Source organism: Martes martes (genome assembly GCF_963455335.1).
Source record: "Martes martes genome assembly, chromosome: 17".
In the NCBI taxonomy this organism is placed as follows: Eukaryota; Metazoa; Chordata; class Mammalia; order Carnivora; family Mustelidae; genus Martes; species Martes martes.
Window position 1 is genome coordinate 56,985,980 of NC_137905.1, and position 22,323 is coordinate 57,008,302.

The 22,323-nt window shown below is 65.2% G+C and overlaps 1 protein-coding gene across 4 annotated transcripts; it reads right to left on the reverse strand.

Moving 5' to 3' along the window:
• Positions 1 to 805: 805 nt before the first annotated feature.
• PPP6R1 (protein phosphatase 6 regulatory subunit 1) lies at positions 806 to 21,389 on the reverse strand (the record flags this gene model as incomplete). 4 transcript variants are annotated; one of them, XM_080829337.1, is made up of 24 exons in its annotated part: positions 21,260 to 21,389; positions 12,760 to 12,992; positions 12,322 to 12,508; positions 12,086 to 12,223; positions 11,938 to 12,003; positions 10,510 to 10,622; positions 10,271 to 10,384; positions 9,761 to 9,890; positions 9,518 to 9,670; positions 9,071 to 9,205; positions 8,578 to 8,642; positions 8,370 to 8,485; positions 8,185 to 8,270; positions 7,991 to 8,080; positions 7,821 to 7,918; positions 5,433 to 5,490; positions 5,168 to 5,349; positions 3,063 to 3,193; positions 2,792 to 2,972; positions 2,630 to 2,700; positions 2,418 to 2,499; positions 1,951 to 2,061; positions 1,798 to 1,869; positions 806 to 1,694 (listed from the first exon to the last, which is right to left on the reverse strand). In XM_080829337.1, the coding sequence occupies exons 2-24, from the start codon at positions 12,984 to 12,986 to the stop codon at positions 1,691 to 1,693; spliced, it is 2,610 nt and encodes an 869-aa protein (XP_080685463.1). In that variant the 5' UTR covers positions 12,987 to 12,992; positions 21,260 to 21,389. The 4 variants fall into 4 exon arrangements, with proteins under 4 accessions (XP_080685463.1, XP_080685460.1, XP_080685461.1 ...); XM_080829334.1 differs by having other exon boundaries at positions 9,761 to 9,923; XM_080829335.1 differs by lacking the exon at positions 21,260 to 21,389 and adding an exon at positions 16,731 to 16,866 and having other exon boundaries at positions 9,761 to 9,923.
• Between the last annotated feature and the right edge of the window lie 934 nt (positions 21,390 to 22,323).

A 22,323-nucleotide genomic window follows, 5' to 3' on the forward strand; every position in this document is an offset into this window, starting at 1 on the left:
CCCGAGGGAACATGTGCCAGTGCGGAGTCCGACGAGGTCCTCACGGCACGCTGGCCGCGGCTTCACGAGCACATCCCACGAGCGCACTCAGCCTGCCTGTGACTCCGGGTTTGGCAGGAACGGCTTACCATGTGCCCACCTATGTTGGGGGGCTGGCCACCCCCAGGTGCCCACGGCTCCACCGCAGGAGACAAGGCTCGGGAGACATCACTTCTGCAAGGTCACCCAGCCATGTCACCCTCCCCAAGGCTGGAGGCTGGCCTGCCACCTCCTGGAGGGTGTATGGACCCAGGACACACAGGGCTAGGAGCACGAAGGGGACCCCAGGAAACAGCTCGTGGGGACCAGGCCCCAGACAAGACTGGGCAGGGCTCTGTTCCTCCTCCCAGGACATTCTTTCCTGGTCTGAGCACAAGTGACCCCACCCTCAGCAGAACATGGAGGTCCAGGAGCCCAACTGCACTCTGAGGGCTACACCCTGGGACTGAGGAAAGGCCTGGGGTCCCAAGGCCAGAGCACAGGGACAGCCCAGGCCCCCAGCCCCAGGTCCCAGAACTCAAGGCCCAAGGCCAGAGTGCACGGACAGCCCAGGCCCCCCAGTCCCAGGTCCCAGCACTCAAGGCCTGAGGCAGGGCACAGGGACAGCCCAAGTCCCCCCAGCCCCAGGTCCCAGAACTCAAGGCCCAAGGCCAGAGTGCACGGACAGCCCAGGCCCCCCAGCCCCAGGTCCCAGAACTCAAGGCCCGAGGCAGGGCACAGGGACAGCCCAGGGCCCTGGCCCCAGATCTCAGAGTCTGAGCAGGAATCTTAAACGGTCTTTATTTATTTATATTTGCAATACGAAATAGAAGCTCGGCACGAACACACGCACACTCACGCCAGCCTGGGAAGAGGGAGCTGGGACAAGGTCACTTGGCAGCTGGGCTGGACCCCAGACCCTTGGGCATGGGAAGGGGACCCCAGCCAGACCCCTGCCAACCCCCCCGCCCCGGGGTCTGTGGGAGGTGCAGAGGGGGCGGTCTCAGTGAGTGCATTGGGGCCCCACGGGAATGTCACCGAGAGACCCCCTTGGACGGGGACCGCCAGCTCCCACAGAACCAGCAGGGCGAGGCAGAGGGTCCTTTAGCTCCCGGCCTGGGTCAAAGTGCAGGGTCCAGGGCAAGGGTTTGGGCAAAGGCACGGCCCCCACTCGGGCCCTCCCTGGAGGCGGGCCTGAGCCGAGTGCGGGTGTGGGCACTGCACCGGAGGCTTCAGGCGTGGTGGGAGGGGAGGGTGGACGACGGCCTGGACCTCAACACAGCCCCCACTGAGGGGGGATGCAGGTCGCACCTGCTGCCCCGCCCGGCCGGGCCTCCTCCTGGCTCTCCACCCACCGGCTCGCTCTCTCCATATATAATATATAATATAGGTCTCTCTCTCTCTCCTTTCTCTCTTTTCTCTCTTCTCAACTCTGTTTCTTTATTCTCGGAGACAAAACTCCATAATTTCTTTTCTCAGTGCAAATGGGGGTGGACGAGGGCCTGTCTCCCTGGTGCCAGGCTCCTGGGAGTCCAGAGGAGAGCACGTGGGGGCGGACAGGGTGGGGAGGGGTGATGGGGCAGCAGGGCCATCGTGGGACCCGCCCTGCCCCAACTCCGGAGGGTCCACGTGGAGTACGGAGGAGTTAGCCGCCACCACCAGGACCAGGCAGTTACCTGGGAACCAAGAGGGAGACCTGCGTGAGGAACCCACTGCCCCCCAAAGCCTCCCACCTGCCCCCCCAGCACTCCCACTACCCACGCAGCCCTCGCCACTCACTGGGAGCCCAGGGATGCTGGCCCTCCTGAGGCAGAGCCATTGGGCATCGGAGGCAGCTCAGGGGCCTGGGCACTGTAGGGGGAGAGGAACGTAGAAAGGTCAGGGCCTCCCCACCAGGACACCAGCTGTCCTGGGAGGCCGCCCTGTGCTCACCTCTGGCTTTGGGGGGGCCCCGAGGGCTCTGGGCTCCTCTCCCCCTCTGTGGTCTGGGGGTACTGGCAGGCCCCAGGGGCTGGGACCGAGGTAGCAGGGTCTCCGGTTGCACTGTGGGGGGGGGGGGCAGGCATCAGCAGGGTCATTGTCACCGACCCCCTCCTGACTTCTACGCCCCCTGTGCCTACAGGAAGAGGCCACAGCCAGGGTATTCCCCCCCATCAAAGACCCAGGGAGCCACCCCAAGCAGGAGGAGCTCAAGGCTGGGGCGCGGGCTCCACACACCGCCTGCTCCCTTTTGGAAGCCTTTCTGTCCCTGTGGCGAACCAGGCTGCCCCAGGCTCCGGGGCCTCTAGGGCACCCACACGTGGGCGCGGGCACAGCATCAGACCCTCGGCTGCTACGAGGCCCCAGGGCAGTGGTGCGGACCTGGGGGGGGGGTCCCACCAGGGGTCCCAGCTGGTCACCTGTCCAAGGAGCTGGGGGTGGAGCGTGTCCCTCTGAGTGTGGCCTGGAGGTCCCCGACGCTGACCAAGGCCTGGCAGGGGGCTGTGCGGAGAGAGGCCAGGAGACACAAGGCTCAGAGAGCGTGGTGCCGGCCAGGCGCCTCGCTCCAGCCCACAGCAGGTGCGCACGGCCAGGGCACAACGGGGAGAGCGGGCAGGGCCGGCCAGCTCACCCGAGGGTTCCGCTACTTCACTGCCGTCTGGGGCTTCCTGAGGTGCTGAAGGGGACGCGGGGTCCTGAGACCTGGGGTGCGAGAGAAGCAGCCCGAGGGCCAGCAGGGGTCAGCGCTCTAGCCCGAGGGACCCAGGACCCGGGTGCCAGCCAGGGGCCTTACCTGAGCTGCGGGGCAGAGTGGGCCACAGGGCCGGCCAGGCTCAGGGCGGGGAGGTCCTGGGGTACGCCAAGGGACCCCCGTGGGGTGAGGAGCCCAGAGCTCGGCTCCTTCTCCCCAGAGTCTCGGGGGCCAGTCAGGGCGTCTGTAGGCACTGGGTCAAAGGCGGCTGTCCGGCTGGAGCCTGGGGAGGGGTGAGGGGAGGAGGGTGAGCACAGGAGGCAGACAGCCTGTGTGCACCCCGTCACCCCCCCGACCCTGTACGTTCACCCACCCAGAGGCTGGGGGCCGGGGCCAGGATAAGAAGGGGGCCTGGCCCCCCCACCAGCCACACGGCCATCGCCATCGTCCTCGTCCTCCTCGTCCTCCTCGTCGTCCTCCTCGCTGTCTGTGCTGCCTCCGCTCCTGCCCGGAAACCACCATCAGCGGCTGCGCCGACACAAGGGATGGAGGAGCGGGGACAGCGGGGAAGCCACGGGACAGACCGGTCAGGGCCTCGCCGGGCGTGGGGCATGGGGAGGCGGGTGGCAGCCCTCCACCAGGAGCCTGCTCATCCTGGGGGCTCCTCCTGAGGGCTGAGGGCCGACAGGACGCTCTCCCTCTGCCGACCAGCCTGGGGGGACCGAGAGCACCATCCCACGCACGCAGGCTCCACCAGTACAGTGTAAACGTGGACTGACGCAGGGCCCGAGCCGGGGAAGGTCCACCTGGCCCACGTGGCCCACCAACTGGGGAAGGGCTGAACAAACCACGTGTGCGGTCTTTCTGGTCACTGCGGGGAAAGGGACCCACGTGCACATCGCTGAACGTAGCTGACGAGAAAGACACTCAGCAAACGGGAGAGAAGGGGGCATCTCCCAAACCCACAACCCCCACCCCATCTGTGCGGGAAGACCAGCCGCCCCTCGAGGTCAGGAGCAAGACAGGGGTCTGCTCGCCACCCTGCTCAGGACCGCACTGCTGTGCAAGGAAGCAAAACCGCGACATGGAAAGTGTCTGGACTGGAAGAGGAAGCAGACCCTGCTAGCAGGTGGCCTGACTGCAGCCAGGAGACCCCAAGGAATCCCTTAACTGTCACAGCGAGGGAGCTCCGCAGGGCTTGACGTCCACGTACAAACATCCAGTGTATTTCTCTACGCTTGCAACAATCTCAAAATTCCACTTACATAAAAGACGCGGGAAAAACTTGAACAAAGGAAGCACAAATCTTATTCTCTAAGAGAGACCTAAGTAAACGGAAAGACGTTCCACGCTCAAGGACTGGAAGATGGGATACGGTTCCCAGGTCTCCAGGCTGACCTAGAGGTTCAGGGCAAGTCCTCCCAGTCCCAACCAGCTTCCTCGTTGAAGTTAACGGGTTGGTGCTAACAGTCCCACAGAATCTCCAGGGACCCTAAGCAGACGACCATGTCGGAGAACTCACTTCCTGACTTCAAACCTTACCACGACAGATATGGAGACAGGGAGGTCCCGGCATAAAGACCAGAAGGCTCCGAGGGGCCAGAAGACAAGCCACACACGTGCAGCCGGGTGCACTCAGTGGGGAGAGGCCGGGGTCTCCACCAACAGGTGCTGGGATGGCAGCATTCGCACATGCGGGAGACCGGACCCCACCTCAGAGCACACACAAAACCTTAGCTCAGACAGGATCAAGACGTGAAAAGCACGGGGCACCTGGGGGCCTAGTGGGTTGCGCAGCTGCCTTCGGCTCAGGTCACAATCCCAGGGTCCTGGGATCGAGCCCCACTTCGGGCTCCCTGCTCAGCAAAAAGCCTGTTTCTCCCTCTCCTGCCTGCCTCTCCCTCTGCTTGTGCGCTCTCTTTCTGACAAAGTCTTTAAAAAAAGAAGTGGAAAGCAAGAGCGAGAGTGCGCTCAAAAGAGAACGCGGGGTGAACTGTGACCTTGGGCTCAGCGGCTTGGCCACCCAGCAGGTGGGAGTGACACATGAGCCCGGCCGCCAGGGCGGTGGACTCACGAGGGGAACAGGGCAGGCCTGTGCCAGCCTCAGGGGCGCAGCGGCATGGAGGGGATCGGATGCAGACACCGGTCTGTGCTGCGGGGGCAGAGCCCACTGAGTGGGTGGCCGTGGGGCCAGCCAGCGCCGCAGGCTTATGAAGAGCGGGCGGCAGCTCACCCACACTCTGCCCGGCTCTCCTGTTACTGGAAGGAAGGGACAGAGAGCGGATGGGAAGCCCTGAGTGCAAGCTGACTGGGGAGGGCGGGGGGGGGGGGGGTGGACGAACACACACCGGGGCCAGCCGCACGTCAAGGACCCACCGACTTCCCCACGGCACACAAGCGGTTAGATCCTCAGCTGAGCTGGAACACGCCTGCTTCCCTCCCGCACTGGGGCTGGGCCCGAGCAAGTCTCAGACTCACCGCATGCCCGGGGCCTGGCCCCGGCGGGCTCCCCTGGCCGGCTGGCTGCCCTGCCAGGCACCATCCTCCTCGTCAGACTCCCCGGAGCCCTGGCCCTCCTCCTCGTCCTCCTCCTCGTCTTCCTCATCGTCAAACTGCTGGATGCGGTCCTTGTAGCAGATCTCCAGCAGGCTGGCGTTGGGCTGCGGGGTGCGGGGCGGCATAGTCTGCGGCATGTCCCCCCTCCGCCCCGGACGCCGCACCACCAGGGACAGGCAGCACTCACGTTCTCGTCGTCGGCATTGAGGGAGAAGGTGATGTTGGCGGTCTTGTCGAAAGGCGCGCTAGGAGAGAGGCACAGGGGCAGTGAGGAGGGCGCGGCAGCTCCTCCTGAGTCGGCTCAGCACACCCCGGCTGCGCGCTGGCCTGCAGCTGCAAACCCACCGACGGGCTACAGCTTATCCGCGGCCTCCCATCAGCGCCCGTGACCCATTCCGGGCATCCGTCCGGCTGCTCAACCGGCAGGCTGGCGGCTGAGGTCCGATAGAGACGCGCCACCCGCCCGTCTCTGCCTGCACAGGGGTGCCCTGAGGGGACACGAGCTTCAGACCCACGCAGCTGACAGGGTGGCCCCAGACAGGCCATGGAGCTCGTCTCCTCTCTTCCTGCTTCTCTCGGTCCGGAGACAGAGGCAGTATCTACCCAGACAAGGCAACCATCCAGGCACCCATGTCCCCTAGAAGCAAGGGTCCGGGGCTCACGGGGCCGTCATCCACTGGGACAGCAGCCAGGAGTCGAGTCACAACCATGCACGGCTCAGCAGTCTGTTCCCACCTCTGTTCCACACTTCCCTAGGCCTCTGGGCCTCCAAGTCCAAGAAACGACAATGAAAGAGACCACAGGCCACGACCAGGGTGTGGCTGTCATGCAGCCCGTCTCCACCGAGCCTGCAGCACCGTGCACACAGAGCAGGGGAGACCGGCCGACCACGGTTCACCGTGTCGTGAAAACCCCTCCACCAAGCGCGAGGCCACAGCACACGCAGCTTGCCCCCCGGGATGGCCGGCCTGCGGCTGGGACCCTGGACTCAAGGTCCCAAGGGCAGGGCGACCCGCAGTCTTCCACGGGGGCCAGCGACACCCAGCTCCCTAGGCTCCACTTTCTGGGAAAGCCCCAGAGAAGCACAATTCCTGCGCTAACTACGGACAAGGACTGCGGATGAGAACCTGGCGGCTGCTCGTTCCGCAGCCTGACTCGTGTCCTCCAGGGGCGCTGTCTGGGGGAGGATCCACACTCTGCCCCTGCGTTCTATCGTTTGTCTAATTCGGGAGACGCTTGGCCACAAAGGGCCACGGACAAGCAGGGGTCAACAAGCTGAGGGTCACCTCGGCGTCCACACCACACGGCCGAGCTCCCACACCGTGTCCTCTCGGCCTCTCCTCCAGGAACGCGAACGCGCAGAGCCGCCCAGAGCGGGCTGGGCCAAGTGCCACCCCCGGGTCAGGGCCGGAAGGCCAACTCTGGGGACATGAGTCCCACAGGGCCGGATCTTTAGCCCCAAAGCTATAAAAATATTCATCTACCTTCCATTCTAGAACATTTCATGCCTTTCGAGGTTTTTATAGTTTTTAATTTTTTTTTTTAGATATTTATTTATTTATTTGACCGAGATCACAAGCAGGCAGAGAGGCAGACAGAGAGAGAGAGAGGAGGAAGCAGGCTCCCTGCCGAGCAGAGAGCCCGATGCGGGACTCGATCCCAGGACCCTGAGATCATGACCTGAGCCGAAGGCAGAGGCTTAACCCACTGAGTCACCCAGGTGCCCAAGGTTTTTATAATTTTTAACCCCACTGGGAACTATGCAACAGAGGCAGCAACAGTTTCGTCCCCGAGGACGCCCGGCTGTGCCCACGGCACCCATCCAGTGGTCGGTCTGTCCTCCCTAGGGCCGTCCACACACCAGGCACAGGGCTGAGCAGAGCCCTGGCAGACACAGAGCTCATGACTGTCCCCAAGAGGGACCCCTGTCCGGCAAGACAGGCCAGCAGCTGACCACTGTGCTGCACAGGGGCGATCCACTCTCACACGGGCCTCGGTCTCCCCAGCTTTAATGAGGCTCCTGAGCCCTGAGCCGAGAGGGAAGGTGGGCACACAATGGGAAGATACCGGAAATGTGCCCAGCGCACAAGTACCGCGATAAAGCAGATGCCGACGAGGACCCCAGGAGCAGCTGAGGCCCTAACTGCCTGTCCCTGGAACCTGCCCCTAAGGGGCCACCTGGCCCTCCTCCCCTGGCTTCCTGCAGTGTCACATTAGGAATGCTCTTGTCCTGCCCTCTGCTGGTCCTTCTCCTTTCCCTCAGGGCATCATAAACGCCCTCGGAGTAACCCCTTCCGCTCCGAGGGCGCTTCCCGCAGGGCCTCTCAGGGTGAGCTCCCCCAGAGACCATGGCCTGGCCACCTCGTTCCCAGCCCCAACCCGGGCTCCCCTCCAGGCCCTAAGCCACTGCCCCCCAAGGAGGGACCGAGGAGCAGGGCTGGCTGCTCTCCAGGCTAAGCCCGGACGCTAGGACGGGCAGGCAAGCCATGGGGGGAAGCAAGGAGGATACGGGAAGGCTGGCAGGAGCCCTGGGGCCAGCAAGGGCCCCCGCCCTCTCACGGAAGGACATACTCACTTCACACTCTCTTCCTGCTCCCCAAACTCCTCGTCATTGAAGCCGAAGTGGTCGATGAAGGCTGAGGTCATGCGCTGCATCTGGAAGTCCATGAAGGCCTGCAGAGGGGCGGCGGTCAGGGGCAGGCGGGGTCGGGCAGGACAGGCCCCCTGCCCCGCCCCCCAGCCCACCTGCTGCAGCACGGCCTCCTCGGGGAAGTTGAACTCCTTGAGCCGGTCGTCCTCGTCGTCGCTGGAGGAGTGCAGGTGGTGGGTGCTCACCTGGGGCAGGGCGGTGGGCAGGGGGTGAGGACCAGGCTGGGGAGGGTGCGGGCGGGGGAGGTGCGGCGGAGGGCAGACCCACACAGAGGGCTGAGGCGCCTCACCAGGTCCACGGTGTTCTTCTTGTTGGTCTCCGCTAGGGGTCCGGACACGAAGGCCTCCCAACGCTCCTGCTGCTCACCGGGCAGTTCTGCTCGGCGCGGGGGAAGAGACGGCGTGAGGGGCCCCTCGGCCTGCACCCCTGCACACCCCACCCCAGCCCCGGGGCCGGCCGCTCCCTGTCCCTCACCCTTCAGCAGCTGCCCCAGCTGCTCGGCGTTGGGCCCCTTCTCCGTGTTCTGCACCAGGGCGTTGGCCAGTCTCGTCAGGTGGCCCATGTAGCCTTTGCGGGGGCCCCCGGCAGACCTGGGCGAGCCCAGAGCGATAGATGGACGCGGCCCCGCGCACCTCGCCACCCCCCCCCCGCCCCCTGCGCAGGCAGTGCCCCCAGCGCTCACTGCACAAGGTCGTTCTCCTCCCAGGAGGTCAAGATGCGCTCCACCAGGCGGCACTGCTGCAGGAGCTGAGGGGGCAGAGCGGGCGTGGGGGCGGGGCCGGGGCACCCCCAGACCCGCTGTAGCCGGCCCCGAGCCCCAGCCCCCGTGCTCTGTCCACCGCCGTTCCGGCTCACTCCACCCCCACCTCCACCCACACAGCAAACCTGAAGCTCCCCCTCCACACACCCCCGGCCACCGACACCCACTGCGACCGCGCTGCTGGACAGCTCCTCCCGGAGGCCCCTCCGGCCGCGCCGCAGCCTTGGCCCAGAGGGCACCCCGTCCCTCCACCCACCTACACGGCATCCCCCGTTCTCCCAGACAGACCTAAGGACAAGGCCGGACACCTGCCCCCCCCCCACCATGAAGCTGCCTGGCAAGCACCGGCCGCAGGACAGGGGGACGGACAGGGACCCACGGGGACAGGGAGGGGGACCTGGGAGCCCCAGCGCACGTGTTTCACCGCGGGGTTTGGGGCAGGGATCTCGAGGCTGCTGTCGGAAGGAGGCCCGGCGCTCAGCACGGCGCGGACACACAGCTCCACTTGGGCGTGCAGGAAGTTGTTGAACGTGTAGTGGAAGAACAGGTCCTGGGGGGCAGCACAGGCTGGCACCAGAGGCCCCCCATGCCCCCACCCCAGCACCCCTGCCCAGGGCTCCCCCTCCACACCCCTGCCCAGGTCCCTCTCCATGTCCCCTGCCCTCCGCACCCCTGCCCAGGGCTTCCCCTCCGGGTCCCTGCCCTCCATACCCCTGTCCAGGTCCCTCTCCATGCCCCCTGCCCTTGGCACCCCTGCTTAGGGCCTCCTCCATGCCCCTGCCCTCCGCACCCCTGCCCAGACCACCCGCGGCCCCGCCCTCCGCATCCCTGCCCAGACCACCCGCGGCCCCGCCCTCCGTACCAGCATGGTGTTGGGCACGTCCAGTGCCAGGAGCTCCTGGGTCAGAGCCGCATCGTTGGCGCTCAGCGCACTGGCCAGCAGCTTGACGACGTGCAGCCGGGTGTTGCCCAGCGGCGGGGCCAGGCTGCCCCACGTAGTTTGCAGCGGCTCCAGCTACGGGCACAGGGGAGACTCAGTGCCGCCCATAACCACGGGCCGCCCTCCCCGCCGCCCTGCCTCCTTGGCCCCCCAGCCCTGACCCACCTCCGGGGGCTCACGCAGCAGCTGGTGGAAACGGCCGAGCCGCGGGCGCAGGGCGTGCAGGACACCCACACTGGACGTGGTGCTGTCCAGGGCCGCCTGGGCCAGGAGCTCCAGCTGCCCATCCACGCTGCTGAAGAAATTGTTCACGGTCACAGACTCAGACCTGCAGGAGGGGCCAGGAAGCAGGGCTGTGTGCGGGACACACTCATGTGCGGCACTCCGGGAAGGGAGGGAACAGCTGCTCCCGGGGACATGCACGCAAGGCCCCATCATTCCAGGCCACGACCCGCCTGGACGGCCGTGCATTCAGACAGGCAGCTCAAAGCCACAGGTGGCGTGCGGGCCTCAGGAAGGCACAGGACTCCTCTCCCAGGACCCCAAGTGACCTCCTAGAAGAGACACCGCCTGTAGAGGCCATGTCCCCACAACGCCCCCACAACCTTCACCTCTGAACGCAAGGGCAGGGCTCCGAGGGACGGCGCGGCCGCCGGGGAGGCTGGTCCCCCTCACCTCGGCCTTCTGGGCTCCAGCAGGGTCAGCAGCACCTGGATCCCGCTCACAATGACAGACTGGCTCTGCTCCCCCTCCAGCATGTTGCTCAGGAGCTGCTCGATCGTCTCCTGCCTGCGGTGGGGGCCAGGACAGGGAGAAGGGTGGGGTCAGGGTACGGGGCACAGGGTGGCGGGGGAGGGTACAGGGAGGATGCCCCAGACAACCTCCCGCCCTGGGTCTGGGAACCGCAGACCCACTTCTCCAGGGTGGCCAGCAGCTGGTCGGGCTCCGGGCTGTCCTGCACCTGGATCATCTGCTCCCGGCTCAGGCGGATGATGTCGCACAGGGACTGGGACGCATTGGAATGTTGCTGCGGAGACAGAAAGAGGACTGAGGATGCCGGCCCAGCTGCTGGGCCCATCGCATCCTGCTTTCAGGGCCCCAAGGGAGCTGAGGGTCATGCAGACACAGGGACGCGGGTGCCAAGGCACCAAACACTGGGAGAGGAGAGAAGGCAAGAAACTGGGAAACCCAGGAAAGCTTTCTGGAGGAGAGACATTCCCACACCCCACGCATGTGCTGTAGGCCAAGGAGGGAACGACCCTGATGTCCACTGGCGGGTGAGCGGTGAGCAGAAAGGCTACCACGAACACGCCTCAGCCTCAGGAGGGGAGAAAGCACACGGGTGAACGCGGAACATCGGGGCTGAGGCAGAGGCCAGACAGGAACACCAAGTATGGTGTGACTGCATTCACACGGCAAACACAGCAGACGCAAACCCGGAGACAGAGCGCAGCCTGGGGGCGCCGGGGGTTCATGAGGGGAATGGATGGTGAGAGCTAAAGGGCCCAAGCTTTCCTTTTGGGAGTATGAAAAAATAATCTCAAACCCATGTGGTAGTAACTAGACAATTTTGAGAATACGCTAAAAGCCGGTGCACGCTACATTTGAACAGCTAGCCCACGCGGTATGTAATCTCTACCTCAGCAAAGCTGCTCCGGGAAACACCAAGGGAAAATGGGAGCAGAACTCCGGATCTAACCCAACAGGGCAGCCAGCAGGGCCCACCTGCGCAGACCCCACACCCGTCCAGGACACAGGCCGCACTTCAGAGCCCGTCACAGGCACCCCTGGTCCCCTGCCCTTGGGCCTGCGTGGTCCTCACCTACTGGCCGGATGCCTGGGCTAAGTACCCGCACCTGTGGGCCTCTGCTCTGTAAGCCAGCAGCCCGGGAAGACAAGGCAAGACCCCCAGGCTGCAGCGAGGACGTGGGGCCACTGCATGGGTTCGCTGAAGGACGAGCAGGGTGTGCCCAGCCACGGGAGCCTCAAGAAGCGGCCAGGTCCCAGTCAGCAGGGGAGCAGGGAAGGGGAGCTGGGAAGGGGCCCCTGGAAGGCTGGCAGCAAGGGGGGCCGCGCTGGAGCCTGGAGTCTGAGACCCCCGCCAGACCCCCATCCTACCAAGAGACACAGGACCAAGCTCCTGGCTCCTAAGACACGTTCCTGCGGGCGGCAGGAGCCCTGTCTGGGAGAGACTGGAAGGACGGGCACATACAGCACCGAACACTTCCCTCCTTGTCGAGTTCACCTTCCGGGGAGGGAGGGGCCGAGGGTGGCGTGAAGTACAGACATGGGGGAGGAGGCCCAGCCACAGGCGGCACACCCGGCGAAGAGGGGACACTCACATTGTCATCCTTTGACGGGTGGATCTGCTCTATGAGCCGCTGCACAATCTTCTCCTCGTTGAGCCACTGGGGGCGAGAGGGGAGGTGGGCCTCTGTGCGCAGCCCCCAGCCCGCCCCCGGCCCCCCCTCTCCCCGGCCCCGCGCTCACGTTGACCACGTCCTGCCTCAGCTGGGGCCGCTCCACGCAGGTGAGGAGGCGCAGGAGCAGGTCCATGACGGCCGAGGTGCCGATGTGCCGCAGCAGCAGGCCCACGAAATCGTCCTTCTTCCGCAGGAAGGACACGAGCTGGGGACGTGAGGGACGGCAGGCGTCACGCGGCAGGACCCGGGGCCTGTGCCCGCCCGCCCGCCCGCCTGCCTGCCCGCCCCGCCCTGGGGCAGCACCTGGTCCGTCTTGCGGTTGATGAGGATGCCCATGACCTTGCTGAAGAAGCTGGCCAGCAGCGGGTTGAGGCTGCCGCTGCTCTGCAAGAAGCCATAGAGCCGGTTCAGCAGGGACTCGTCTGCGCCCAGCGCGTCGTTGATCTGGGGCACGTCGGAGGTCAGGATCTCGCAGGCCACGCTGGGGTACCTGGCAGGAGGAGGGGGGGTTCACAACCAGAAAGGGAAGCAGGCTGGCCATCCTTGCCCCCCATGGCCTCCTGCCAGAACCCGCACGGGGTCTCCACGGCCCCCGCCCCCACTGACCTTCCCTGAAACCCCACTTCATCCCTCGCCCACCCCTCCCCCCACCACAGGCCCCACAGAACCCCCCCCCCGGAGGTGCCCCCTCCCGGGAGCAGCAGGTCCCGGCAGCCCCGGGCCTGACGGGCAGGGGCTCACTTGTAGCGCAGCCGCTCCTCGCCACTGGCCGGTGGCTCCTGGGTGACCCAGGCCACCATGGCCTGCAGGTGCGGCGGCTGCAGCAGGAAGTCCAGCAGCTTGCGGTTGACGACCTTGCACTCCTGCAGCACGTCCTCCTCATCCAGGAGCTCGGGCAGGCTCAGGTCCTCCCGCTCCAGCAGCGTGTCCAGGTGTGAGCTCGTGTGCAGGTCAAACTTCCAAAACATGGCGCCCTGAAGGCAGGACTGCCTGTCACACTCCGGCCGGGCCTGCCCCACCCCCTCCACCTCAGTCCCCACGCCCCGACCACCGTGACAGCCTGCGAGGGGCCCCCTATAGTCTAGGGGTCACTTCTTGGCAGAAGCCAGCTGCCCTGACCACCTCTTGGCCCCCAGACCCCGCAAAGGAGAGCAGTGAGCAGAGCCATCACCATCCTGTCCCCCTCCAGGGCCTGTGTCCTCTGTCCCCCATCTGGGCGGGGACCCCCCCGGGGCAGGGCTGGAGCGGTGCTCATCCTAAAATCTCCAGCGTCAGATTCACTTCAATCCATATTTGCTGAACAAATTCAAATGCCCCACGGTGGCCAGCACCCGGATGCCATCCAGCCCAGCAGATCATCATGCCCCATGCAGGGTGTGGGGCGGCGGCAGAGGGAAGTCTAAGATGTCCCCAGGCCGTGGCCGTTGCCTGGATGCCACATATACACACACAAACACACCCCACCCCCCATCTAGTGGCCGGACAAAAAAGAGGAAAAGTGGGGGAGGGGGCCTTTCAGAACGGCCACTGACTGGGGCCCAAAGGAACCAGCACAGTCAGTGACTCAGTGGGGAGGAGGACAAGGCTGTCCCCCAGCACCTGCAGAATGGCACCCTGTTCCCCAGCCAGCATGGAGGCACTGCGTGCCCGGCACACCCCAGCACAGGTGACCCGCTGCCCCCTCTGCACACACACTCAGCCGCCCCTCTGAGGAGGCCTACAGGCTCCCAGGCCAGACCACCTGCGAGGCCCGCCCTGCATATGCCATCAAGCTCCCAGGCCACTTGTTCCCCACCCCCTCCGTCCACCGTGCACAGCACTCATGTGCCCCTGGGAGGGGCTGTCGCCACCCCACCACGAGGGAAGTTGGGGGCTCGCCAGCACCACGCAGGCGTGGACCAGAGCTCACATGCATCACCTGCCTTGTGAAGACCGCATGAGGCAGAGGCCACAGAGGACAGACTGAGAGGGCCCCCTGGGTGCCACCTCGACCCACCGACAGCAATCCCTCTCCTAGATGCTCTCCTCACCCTGTCTGCCCCACACCACCCTGACCATGGAAAACCCGTCGGCCACAGACGGAACACCAGCCTGGAGCAGAGAGCAGCCCGGACGCAGGCAGCAGTCAGGACTAAAAGCCAGCGCAGAGTGGGGGGGCATGTGTGACCTCGGGCAGGACTGGCCTTCTGAGCCTCCACCACCAGCTCTCCCTTCCAGCCTCCCGAAAGAGACGGCTCCCCTCCTAGCATCCTCTCCACCCTCCATGACCAGCAACAACAGCTCTAAGTCTGCTGTGACCCCGGATCCCGGCACAGGACGACGGCAGGTGGACCGGAGGACTCCCAGTCACGGAAGACAGCAGCAGACACCAGGCCCCGGCGGGGGCGGTGGGGACATCCCACAGGCCTACGCATCCCGTCCCGCAGAGACTCGCCCCTTATCCCTACACCCCTCACCCCAGGTTGGCCACTTTTCTGAAACACAAACCAGAGTGCCTGATGTTCACTCCTGGCCAAAAGCCCAAAAGGGTTCCTCAGGGTTCCTCAAAGCCCAAAAGGGTTCGAGACCCCAGGGCCCCAGCCAGCCTTCCAAGCCCCCTTAGGGGACCTCCAGCTCCTGCCGCGTTCACTGTCCCACACCTGCCGGTGGAGTTGGCCAAGTCTGCACACCTGCCGGGCCCTCTGCAGGCCCGCCTCACCGGGAACCAGCCCCCCGAGCAAGCTCCAGCCCAGCTCCTCCCGCGGCATCCAGGGGTTGCCGTCTTGGGCTGCGCCTCCCCAGCCCAAGGCTCTCCAGAGGAGGTCCCTGCGTGCCACGCCACCCCAGCACCATGCTGGACATCCCGGCCTCCTGGCATTACACAACCGTGACGCCAGACACATGATGGACACATGCCGCGCTGGCTACGGTGTCAGCTGCGCTCTCAGGATCGGATCCGCCCAGCCCAGCCCACAGAAGGCACAGAGGCCCCACCCCTCTGGGTGCGGAAGCAGAGGTACACAGAGGCACCAGCCACCCAGGCCCCACCACAAACACTCCCAGAGGAATGGGCAGGGCTCTGGGCCGGGGCTCTGACCCGCCAGCACCTCCCCGTAGCTCAAGGCCGGCTCCTTCCTGGTCCTCACTAGTCAAGAGACTCCTCTGAATTCAGGGAGGAAGCCGAGGCCCAGGCCCCCACTGTGCCAGCCCCATCTCGCGTCACTCAGCAGCCAAAAATCCAGGGGCTTCTCTCCACCTGCACGAGCCTCCCCCACCAGCCTGTCCCTCTCCGGTCTGCCCTGTGCTCTCTGTGCTCTCCACATCCCCCCGGCATCCCGCTGCACAGGCGTCCAGGCAGAGCTGTGCTGGGACCTGACCATGCCCCCTGTCTGTGCTTAGATGCCCAGGGCGCCCCTCCACAGTCTCACGCCTCCGCATCCTGCCCTGCTGCCCTCACCGGCTCCGGACACAGTGGCCTTTCTGGCTGCAGAGCACACCGCGTCTGGCTCTGGCCGCCTCGCCTGCCTGGGATGCCCCAGTCCCGGGCTCCTCCTCCTCCTTGGAGTCTCCTGCCAAGCACACGCCCGCCATCCTGTGGCCCCAGCTCCATCTACCACCCACACCCATCCACTTGCACGGCGCGCACATGCCCCGACCAGACGACGGTCCACACGGGCACCACCGTCCTCGCTAGGCTGCCGGGAGCGCCAGGACAGCTCCAAGCGCACAACGTCCCATGCAGGTCTCACTCAGAAATACCAGCAGAGGACACCTGGGGGGCTCAGATGGTTAAGCGTCTGCGTTCGGCTCAGGTCATAATCCCGAGGTCCTAGGATCAAGTCCCCCATTGGGCTCCCTGCTCAGTGGGGAGCCTGCTTCTCCCTCTGCCCAACCCCCTGCGTCTCTCATGAATAAATACATAAAATCTTAAAAAAAAAAAAAAGAAATACCAGTAGATGGGCACCCCATCTGCAGCCCCACATGTTATGAGGCCCCTGCCCCTCAGAGGCAGCAGGCGACACCCCTGCCAGGGCATGACGCCCCCCCAGTCACCCCCTAGCCACCCGTAAGCCCCGTCATGCGGGCGGCGGGGGGGTGGAGGGAGCAGGTCACGAGGCCAGGGCAGCGGGGTGGTGCGGGGATGGAGGGGGCAGGGAGCACCACTGCCCCAGAAGCACAGCCAACAGCATCCCCCCAGTCCTGAGGTGCTCGGCGACCTTCCTTTGCACGCCAGCAACTCCTTCCTTTTGCCTGGACCCCAGACCTTCCCCAGGAACCCCTCCACAGCTGATGGACGTCCCCCTTCATTTGATGACAAGGCCGTGACAGAGCTCATGCTCCACGCCCCAGTGGCCGGCACCGACACAGGTCCTGAGCTGGACGAAGCGGGGACCAGAACCACCTCCCGGAGTAGCCACCACCAAGGGGCCGCAGGGAGCTCTGTGAGGTGAGCACTCCACCTCCTCCCACACTGACACTTCATGCCCAACGAGGACACCAGAGGCTTCAAAAGGCCACCTAGGGGCACTGGGGTGGCTCAGTGAGTTAAAGCCTCTGCTTTGGGCTCAGGTCATGATCTCAGGGTCCTGGGATCGAGCCCCGCATGCATCGAGCTCTCTGCTCAGCAGGGAGCCTGCTTCCCTCTCTCTCTCTGCCTGCCTCTCTGCATACTTATGATCCCTCTCTGTCAAATAAATAAATAAAATCTTAAAAAAAAAAAAAAAGCCACCTACACAGAGTGAACGAAGCAGTCACCAAGGACGGCGTGTGGTCGGACTCTGTGCGCTGAACTGTCCGAAGATGCAAATCCACAGACGGAGCCGCGGGAGCCTGGGGGTGAGGAGTGCCTGCTCACGGGTATGGGATTTTCTTCTGGGAAAAGCATGTTTAAAAAAAAAAAAAAGGTCTGAAATTGCTCGTACACAATTCTGTCAATTATACCTCAGTGAAAAAAACCCACTACGGTGACGGCTGCACGGTTCAGAATACACCAGAAACCACTGACTTGTGCACTTTAAACAGATGAATCACTCGACATACGAATTACATCTCAACAAAAACCATGACCAAAAACAAAACCAAAGTTGCCCAAGGCTGCGGCGACAGGGCTGGGCCCAGACCCTGCTGTGTGTCCCAGTCAGCCCGAGCCGACAGGACAGGGGCTGCCAGAGGAGCTGAGGCACAGCAAGCGCACCCCGGTTCCCCTTCCCCACCCGCCCCGGTGGCCTCCCAGTGTCCCCAAGCTAAGGGTGGGGGGCGCCACGGCCAAGGGTGGGCACAGGGCCCAGCCCAAGCCTCCTGAAAACCTGTGCACCCACACGGGCTCCCAGTCTCCGAGATGAGGAGGTGAAGCGTGATCATGATTGCCACGTGACAGCTGTGGAGACGGGGCCCCTGGGGACGGAGCCACGGCCACGGAGAGGCAGAAGCAGGACTCGCCTGCCTGCTCTCCTGATACAGGCAGAACTGCGCAGCACTGAGACCCGCCCACTTTCAAAGCACCTAGTTAGAGGGCCCTGGCCCCCAGGCACCACCCCGAGCCCCCACAGCAGGCCCACTTGGGACAGCAGGCAGGGCCTCCTTCCCTAAGCAGGTCTTCCAGAGAGCTGGCTTGGGGCGGGCCACCCACAGTAAGACAGGAGGGTGCCGGGTGGTGTGGGGTACAGGCTCCAGGGCCCCAGACCCAGGCAGCCCCTTAAGCTCTCCCTCAGAAGGCTGCAAGGGTCAGACGCAAGCGAGCGGTGCAGGGACCCCACAACCATCACTTCGCAGGCTCTGCACGGAGCAGAGATGCCAATATGTGAGAACTAAACGCACATATGGTCACAAATGCTGATGGCCAAGCCCTTCGTCCCACTTAGCAGCACTTGCTAGAAGCCCTGGGAAGAGGACGGACAGGAGCGGGGTTTCCATTCTCGTGCTCTAATGGGGCGAGCCCGGACCAGGCTTGGCATCCCCATCTGTGCAATGGGGCCACGCTGCGAGGACCGCCAGCTCAGGCAGGTGCCCCTGACTGCGCAGAAGCCCAGACACCCTAGCAGGAGGGCAGGAGCCAGCCACGAACCTGGGGTGACCGCTCTAAACACCAAGGACCCTGAAAAGGACTGCCCCTCCATCTGCCTGAGCCACGCGGGTCATTCAAACATGCTGGAGGACGCCCCACACACCCTCACCCCCGCCCCAGGCAACTCTGAGCAAGCTTCAAGAAAGCGGAAGTGACTAGCGCTGGCTCTCAGTGGCAGTTTGAAAACCATGACTCTGGCTGCAAACGGAAGAAGGGGAAACCGTAAGTGAGAAAGGAAGCCATTAAACAAGAGAACGACCTCTGCCTCCGCCGCCTGGCGCCATCCCCGTGGGTTCCCCACTCTGCTGGGTCGCTGTTAGGCTCTGACACCAGCTGCCCTCTCGAGAGCGGCCGGCCCCCGCCTGGGCTCCAGCAGGGCCTGGCTGCAGCTCCCAAGGTGCGGGCCCCGTGGCCCTGCTGTGGCCGCCACCACCGCTGTGTCTGTCCAGACACGACTCTGCCTGCCGGGGGGCCCACGGGCAGGTCCTTCATCTTCCACTTCTTCCTCGCCTGCCCTGGCCCCGAAGCACCCGGAAGTGGAGGTCAAGGGCACAGAGGCCTCCGGGAGGGCCTCCAGGGTGGCTGCCTGGGCTGCCACCTTCAGCCATCACAGGCCCACAGGCTGCTGTTATGAGGCCCGGGCTACGTGAGCCCTATGAGGGGAGAGAGCCCACCACCAAAAGGCCGGCCCCAGCCCCTCGCAGGGCTCAACAGACCCAAAGACAGTGAGACCACCTCCCTCAAGCCCCCCAGCCAACTGTCAGTTCTCCACCAAGTCTGGAAAGGGGGTAGGGGACTTGGATTCCGAGGACAGGGTAACAGTCATAGCGACCCCATTACCTCTGAGAAGGACCCGTGTGTGTGCTAGATGCAGAACCCAGCACAGACGCAGCAAGGTGGGCGGCAGGACGCCTATGTAGGACAAAGGGCAGACCTGGCCAGAGCCACGGAGGACGACGAGCTGGGACTTTCCCATGACTTGGGAAAGCCTGGGAGGGATACCCAGTTAGGGGACAGCCCAGAGCACAGTCTCCCAGGGGAGGTGGCTGCTCTGGTCCAACCCAGGGAAGGCGTAATCAGGAAACAAACTGCAGACCCCAGGCCAAGGGCCGAGGAGAGACCTGAGATCTCACATTCAGGGGACCATCTCCTGGATCAGATACAGGTTCCAAGAAGTGACCCTGAAACCGCGCTTGGAACACCAACAGAAGCAGACTCGGCGTTCAGGGTGATCTGAAGTCAGAGCAGCCGAGGGTCCAGCCCTGCCCCTCCAAATGAGGTCCCTGTGGCCCTGGACCAGGTCCCACCAGCACCGAGCCTCAGTCTCCTCACCTGGGAGACACCTCACGGGGACTGGCGGACCACACCTCCCACGGGAAGACCTATAAAACAAGGTTCAAAGAGAACCAGAGCTCTGGCCTGGAAAGGAGGGCGTGTCCCCACTCCCCACGTGCTGGGCCTGCCCCGGGGAGCCGGTGCGCCAGGGAGGCCAGGAAGGCCTCTCCTTCTCACCAGAGCTCCCGGGCCTCTCACCTCATCTCTGGCCGCCACCCGCATGGCGCTCAACACTCCCGCCACACCACACCTGACTGCTCGCGCTGCCCCGGCTGGCTGCTCCCTCTGCCTCCTCTCCAGCTAGTCGAGCCTGCCTAGCTCCTCCTGGGTCCTTCAGGCTTCAGCACAGACACCACTTCCTCCAGGAAGCCTCCCCTGACTGCGTGAGGGGCCTGCTCCACGCTCCCACAGCTTCCGTGGTCGCCCTAGGACGGCGTTTGCGTGCTGTGACAGGATTCGCCTCTCCTGTCACCTGCCTCCCTCTGCAGAAGGCCAGGCCGGCAGCTAGAAATACTTGTTGAATTAATAAAAAAGTGCAGTCCAGAAGGGGAAAGTGACCTGCCAAAGTCACTTCCCACAGATCCTGAAAAAAAGGGTTGGTGCTGGGGTGGGGATGGGGGGGTTGCGGGCAGGGAACCAGCAGGTTCTCCTCTAATGCAGAGAAACAGCAGGGGACCCAACGAAAATCACGGAAAACACGAAAGTCAATCAAAATACACAACGCAGAACATAGAGCCGCTGAGAGAGCTGGGTTTCTCCCCCGCAGCACTACTGACGTTGGGGCTGGAAAATGCTGCAGTGGGGGGCAGACTGAGCACCGTGCGCGGCCAGCAGCACCCCAGGCCTCTACCCACCCGGGGCGGGAGTAACCACCGCCGTCTCCTGCCATTGCCGAATGTCCCTGAGGGACACCATGGGCCGAAGGACCGCTGTAACAGACAGTGCCAACCCCAGCAATCACCATCAGAGCTCCCAATCGGGAGCACGCCCTAGGCCTCGCATTCCGCTACAGGCTCCCCCCCCTCACCCCACCCCACCCCCGACGGCCCACCGAAACCCCAGAGCCACCGCAGGAGAAGAGCACCGACGTCAGCACCCGTCTACACCCCACTGAAGTTTCTTTACAACTCCAAACCCCACACCATACCTCACACAGTTTCCCTTCCAGAAACATCTTGCCTTCCGGTGTTCCTGTCCCGTCTAGGGCCTCAGCGCCCGCACCGGGGTGTGCAAGAGCGCGCAAGGAAGGACCCTAACCGGAAGGGGTCATTCAAGGGTCTGGACAAGCAGCGGCTCCGAGGTCCCCGCCTCCCCACGCTCCTGCAGCCCAGTCCCGGGTCCCCACCTTCAGAGACTTGCACGTGCTGTTCCTTCCGCCCGGAAGGCCCCTCTTCCCACTCTCCATCTGTCAAGCCCTACCGTCCGCCCAGACAGCGAGCGCCGCGCCGCGCCGGGCTCACCGGCCCCTCCTCGGCTGCCCACGGGCCCTGAGCTACCTCATCACAACACCACTAATTGTGACTGTCCGGCGGGGCCTTTGTGTCCCCTCCCGCCGCCGCCACCGGGCCTCACGGCAAGTCCCCCGCACACGCTCAGCCGGGCAGGGGGCAGGGAGAGCCCCACTGCCCTGCTAGGGCCCGAGCCCGGGCCGGGAAGGCCAAGAGCAGGAAGGGGGTGCTCCCGGGAGGGGGCCGGGGACGAAACGGTGGAGGCGTCCCAGGGCGGTGGGGCTGCGTCCGAGCACGGGAAGTCGGACAGGAGGAGAGCCAGGGGAGGCGGGCTGCTGCCGGGAGACTAAGGAACTGGGGGCGGCGGGCGGGGGGCTGTCCGGCGGGCCGAGGGGACCCCGCGGCGGCCGCTCACCTGCGCGGGGGGGCGGCGGCTCCTCGCACTCGGGGCTCATCCGGGCGCCCCCCCCGCCCCGCCGCCGGCGGCTCCGGCCCCTGCTGAGGGGCCCGGTATGAGGGGGCGGGGGGCGGCGGCGGGGGCTCGCGCACGCGCCTTCGGGCCTGGGGGGCCCCGGTGCGCCAAGCCGCGGGGTTCGGGGGACGGAGGCGGGGGTCCGGGGCTCGCCGGCGGCCGGGGGGCGCGGGGAGGTCAGCGCGGTCGCGAGGCCCGCGGAGGCCCTCGGCGGGGAAGTCGCCCCGGCCGGCCCGGCCCGGCGCCGCGCGGGAAAGCAAAGGCCGGTGAGGGAAGACCTTTGCCTCCTCAGTCTGGACAGGCCGTAGGGCTGAGCAGCGGCCGACGGAAGCCGAGGCCCACTTCCCTGGCCGCCCCTTCCCCCGAACCCGCTGGGTCTTCAGGCTGTGCAGTCGGCTCGGGGCCTCCGACGCCCGGCTCCGACCGCCACTACCCCACAATCCCTTAGCGCAGGAGCAAGCAGGAAGCCCCGCCCACCCGCCGCCGTCCCGGTGCGCGGACGCCGCGCGCCCGGGCCCAGTAGTGCGCGTGCGCGCAGAGGCCCGGCCCCTCCCCCGCCTCCGGCCCCGCCGGCCCTCAGCGCCGACGCGCTTGCGCTGCTTCGGGCCAACGGTCTCTCCCCGAGTAAACCCAGACAACCCAACGCGCAGGCGCCACTGTGCGCCGCCGCCACTGCGCGCGGCCAGCCTTTCTCTGCTACTCCGTTCCAAAGCCCAGAGGAAATCCTGCTCCAGGATTTCTCTTCCCGCTCGCTCCTCCGTCTCGTCCAATTATAGTCCCGCTTTGGCTGCAGGGTCCAGCTCCTGGGGATTCCGGACCGGGTTTTCCCTCCAGCCAAGGCTCCGCGCTCCGGTCCCGCGCGGGTCTTGACGCCTCCCCGGCGGCGCGCGGACTCGGGTCCCACCTGCACGCCTCTGCCCGGGCCGTGTCTTACTGTTAATTCGGTTTCCCCGGCTTCGTGTCTCCCTTGCCCACGTTCCAGGCCCGCTGTAAGGATCGGACGACCG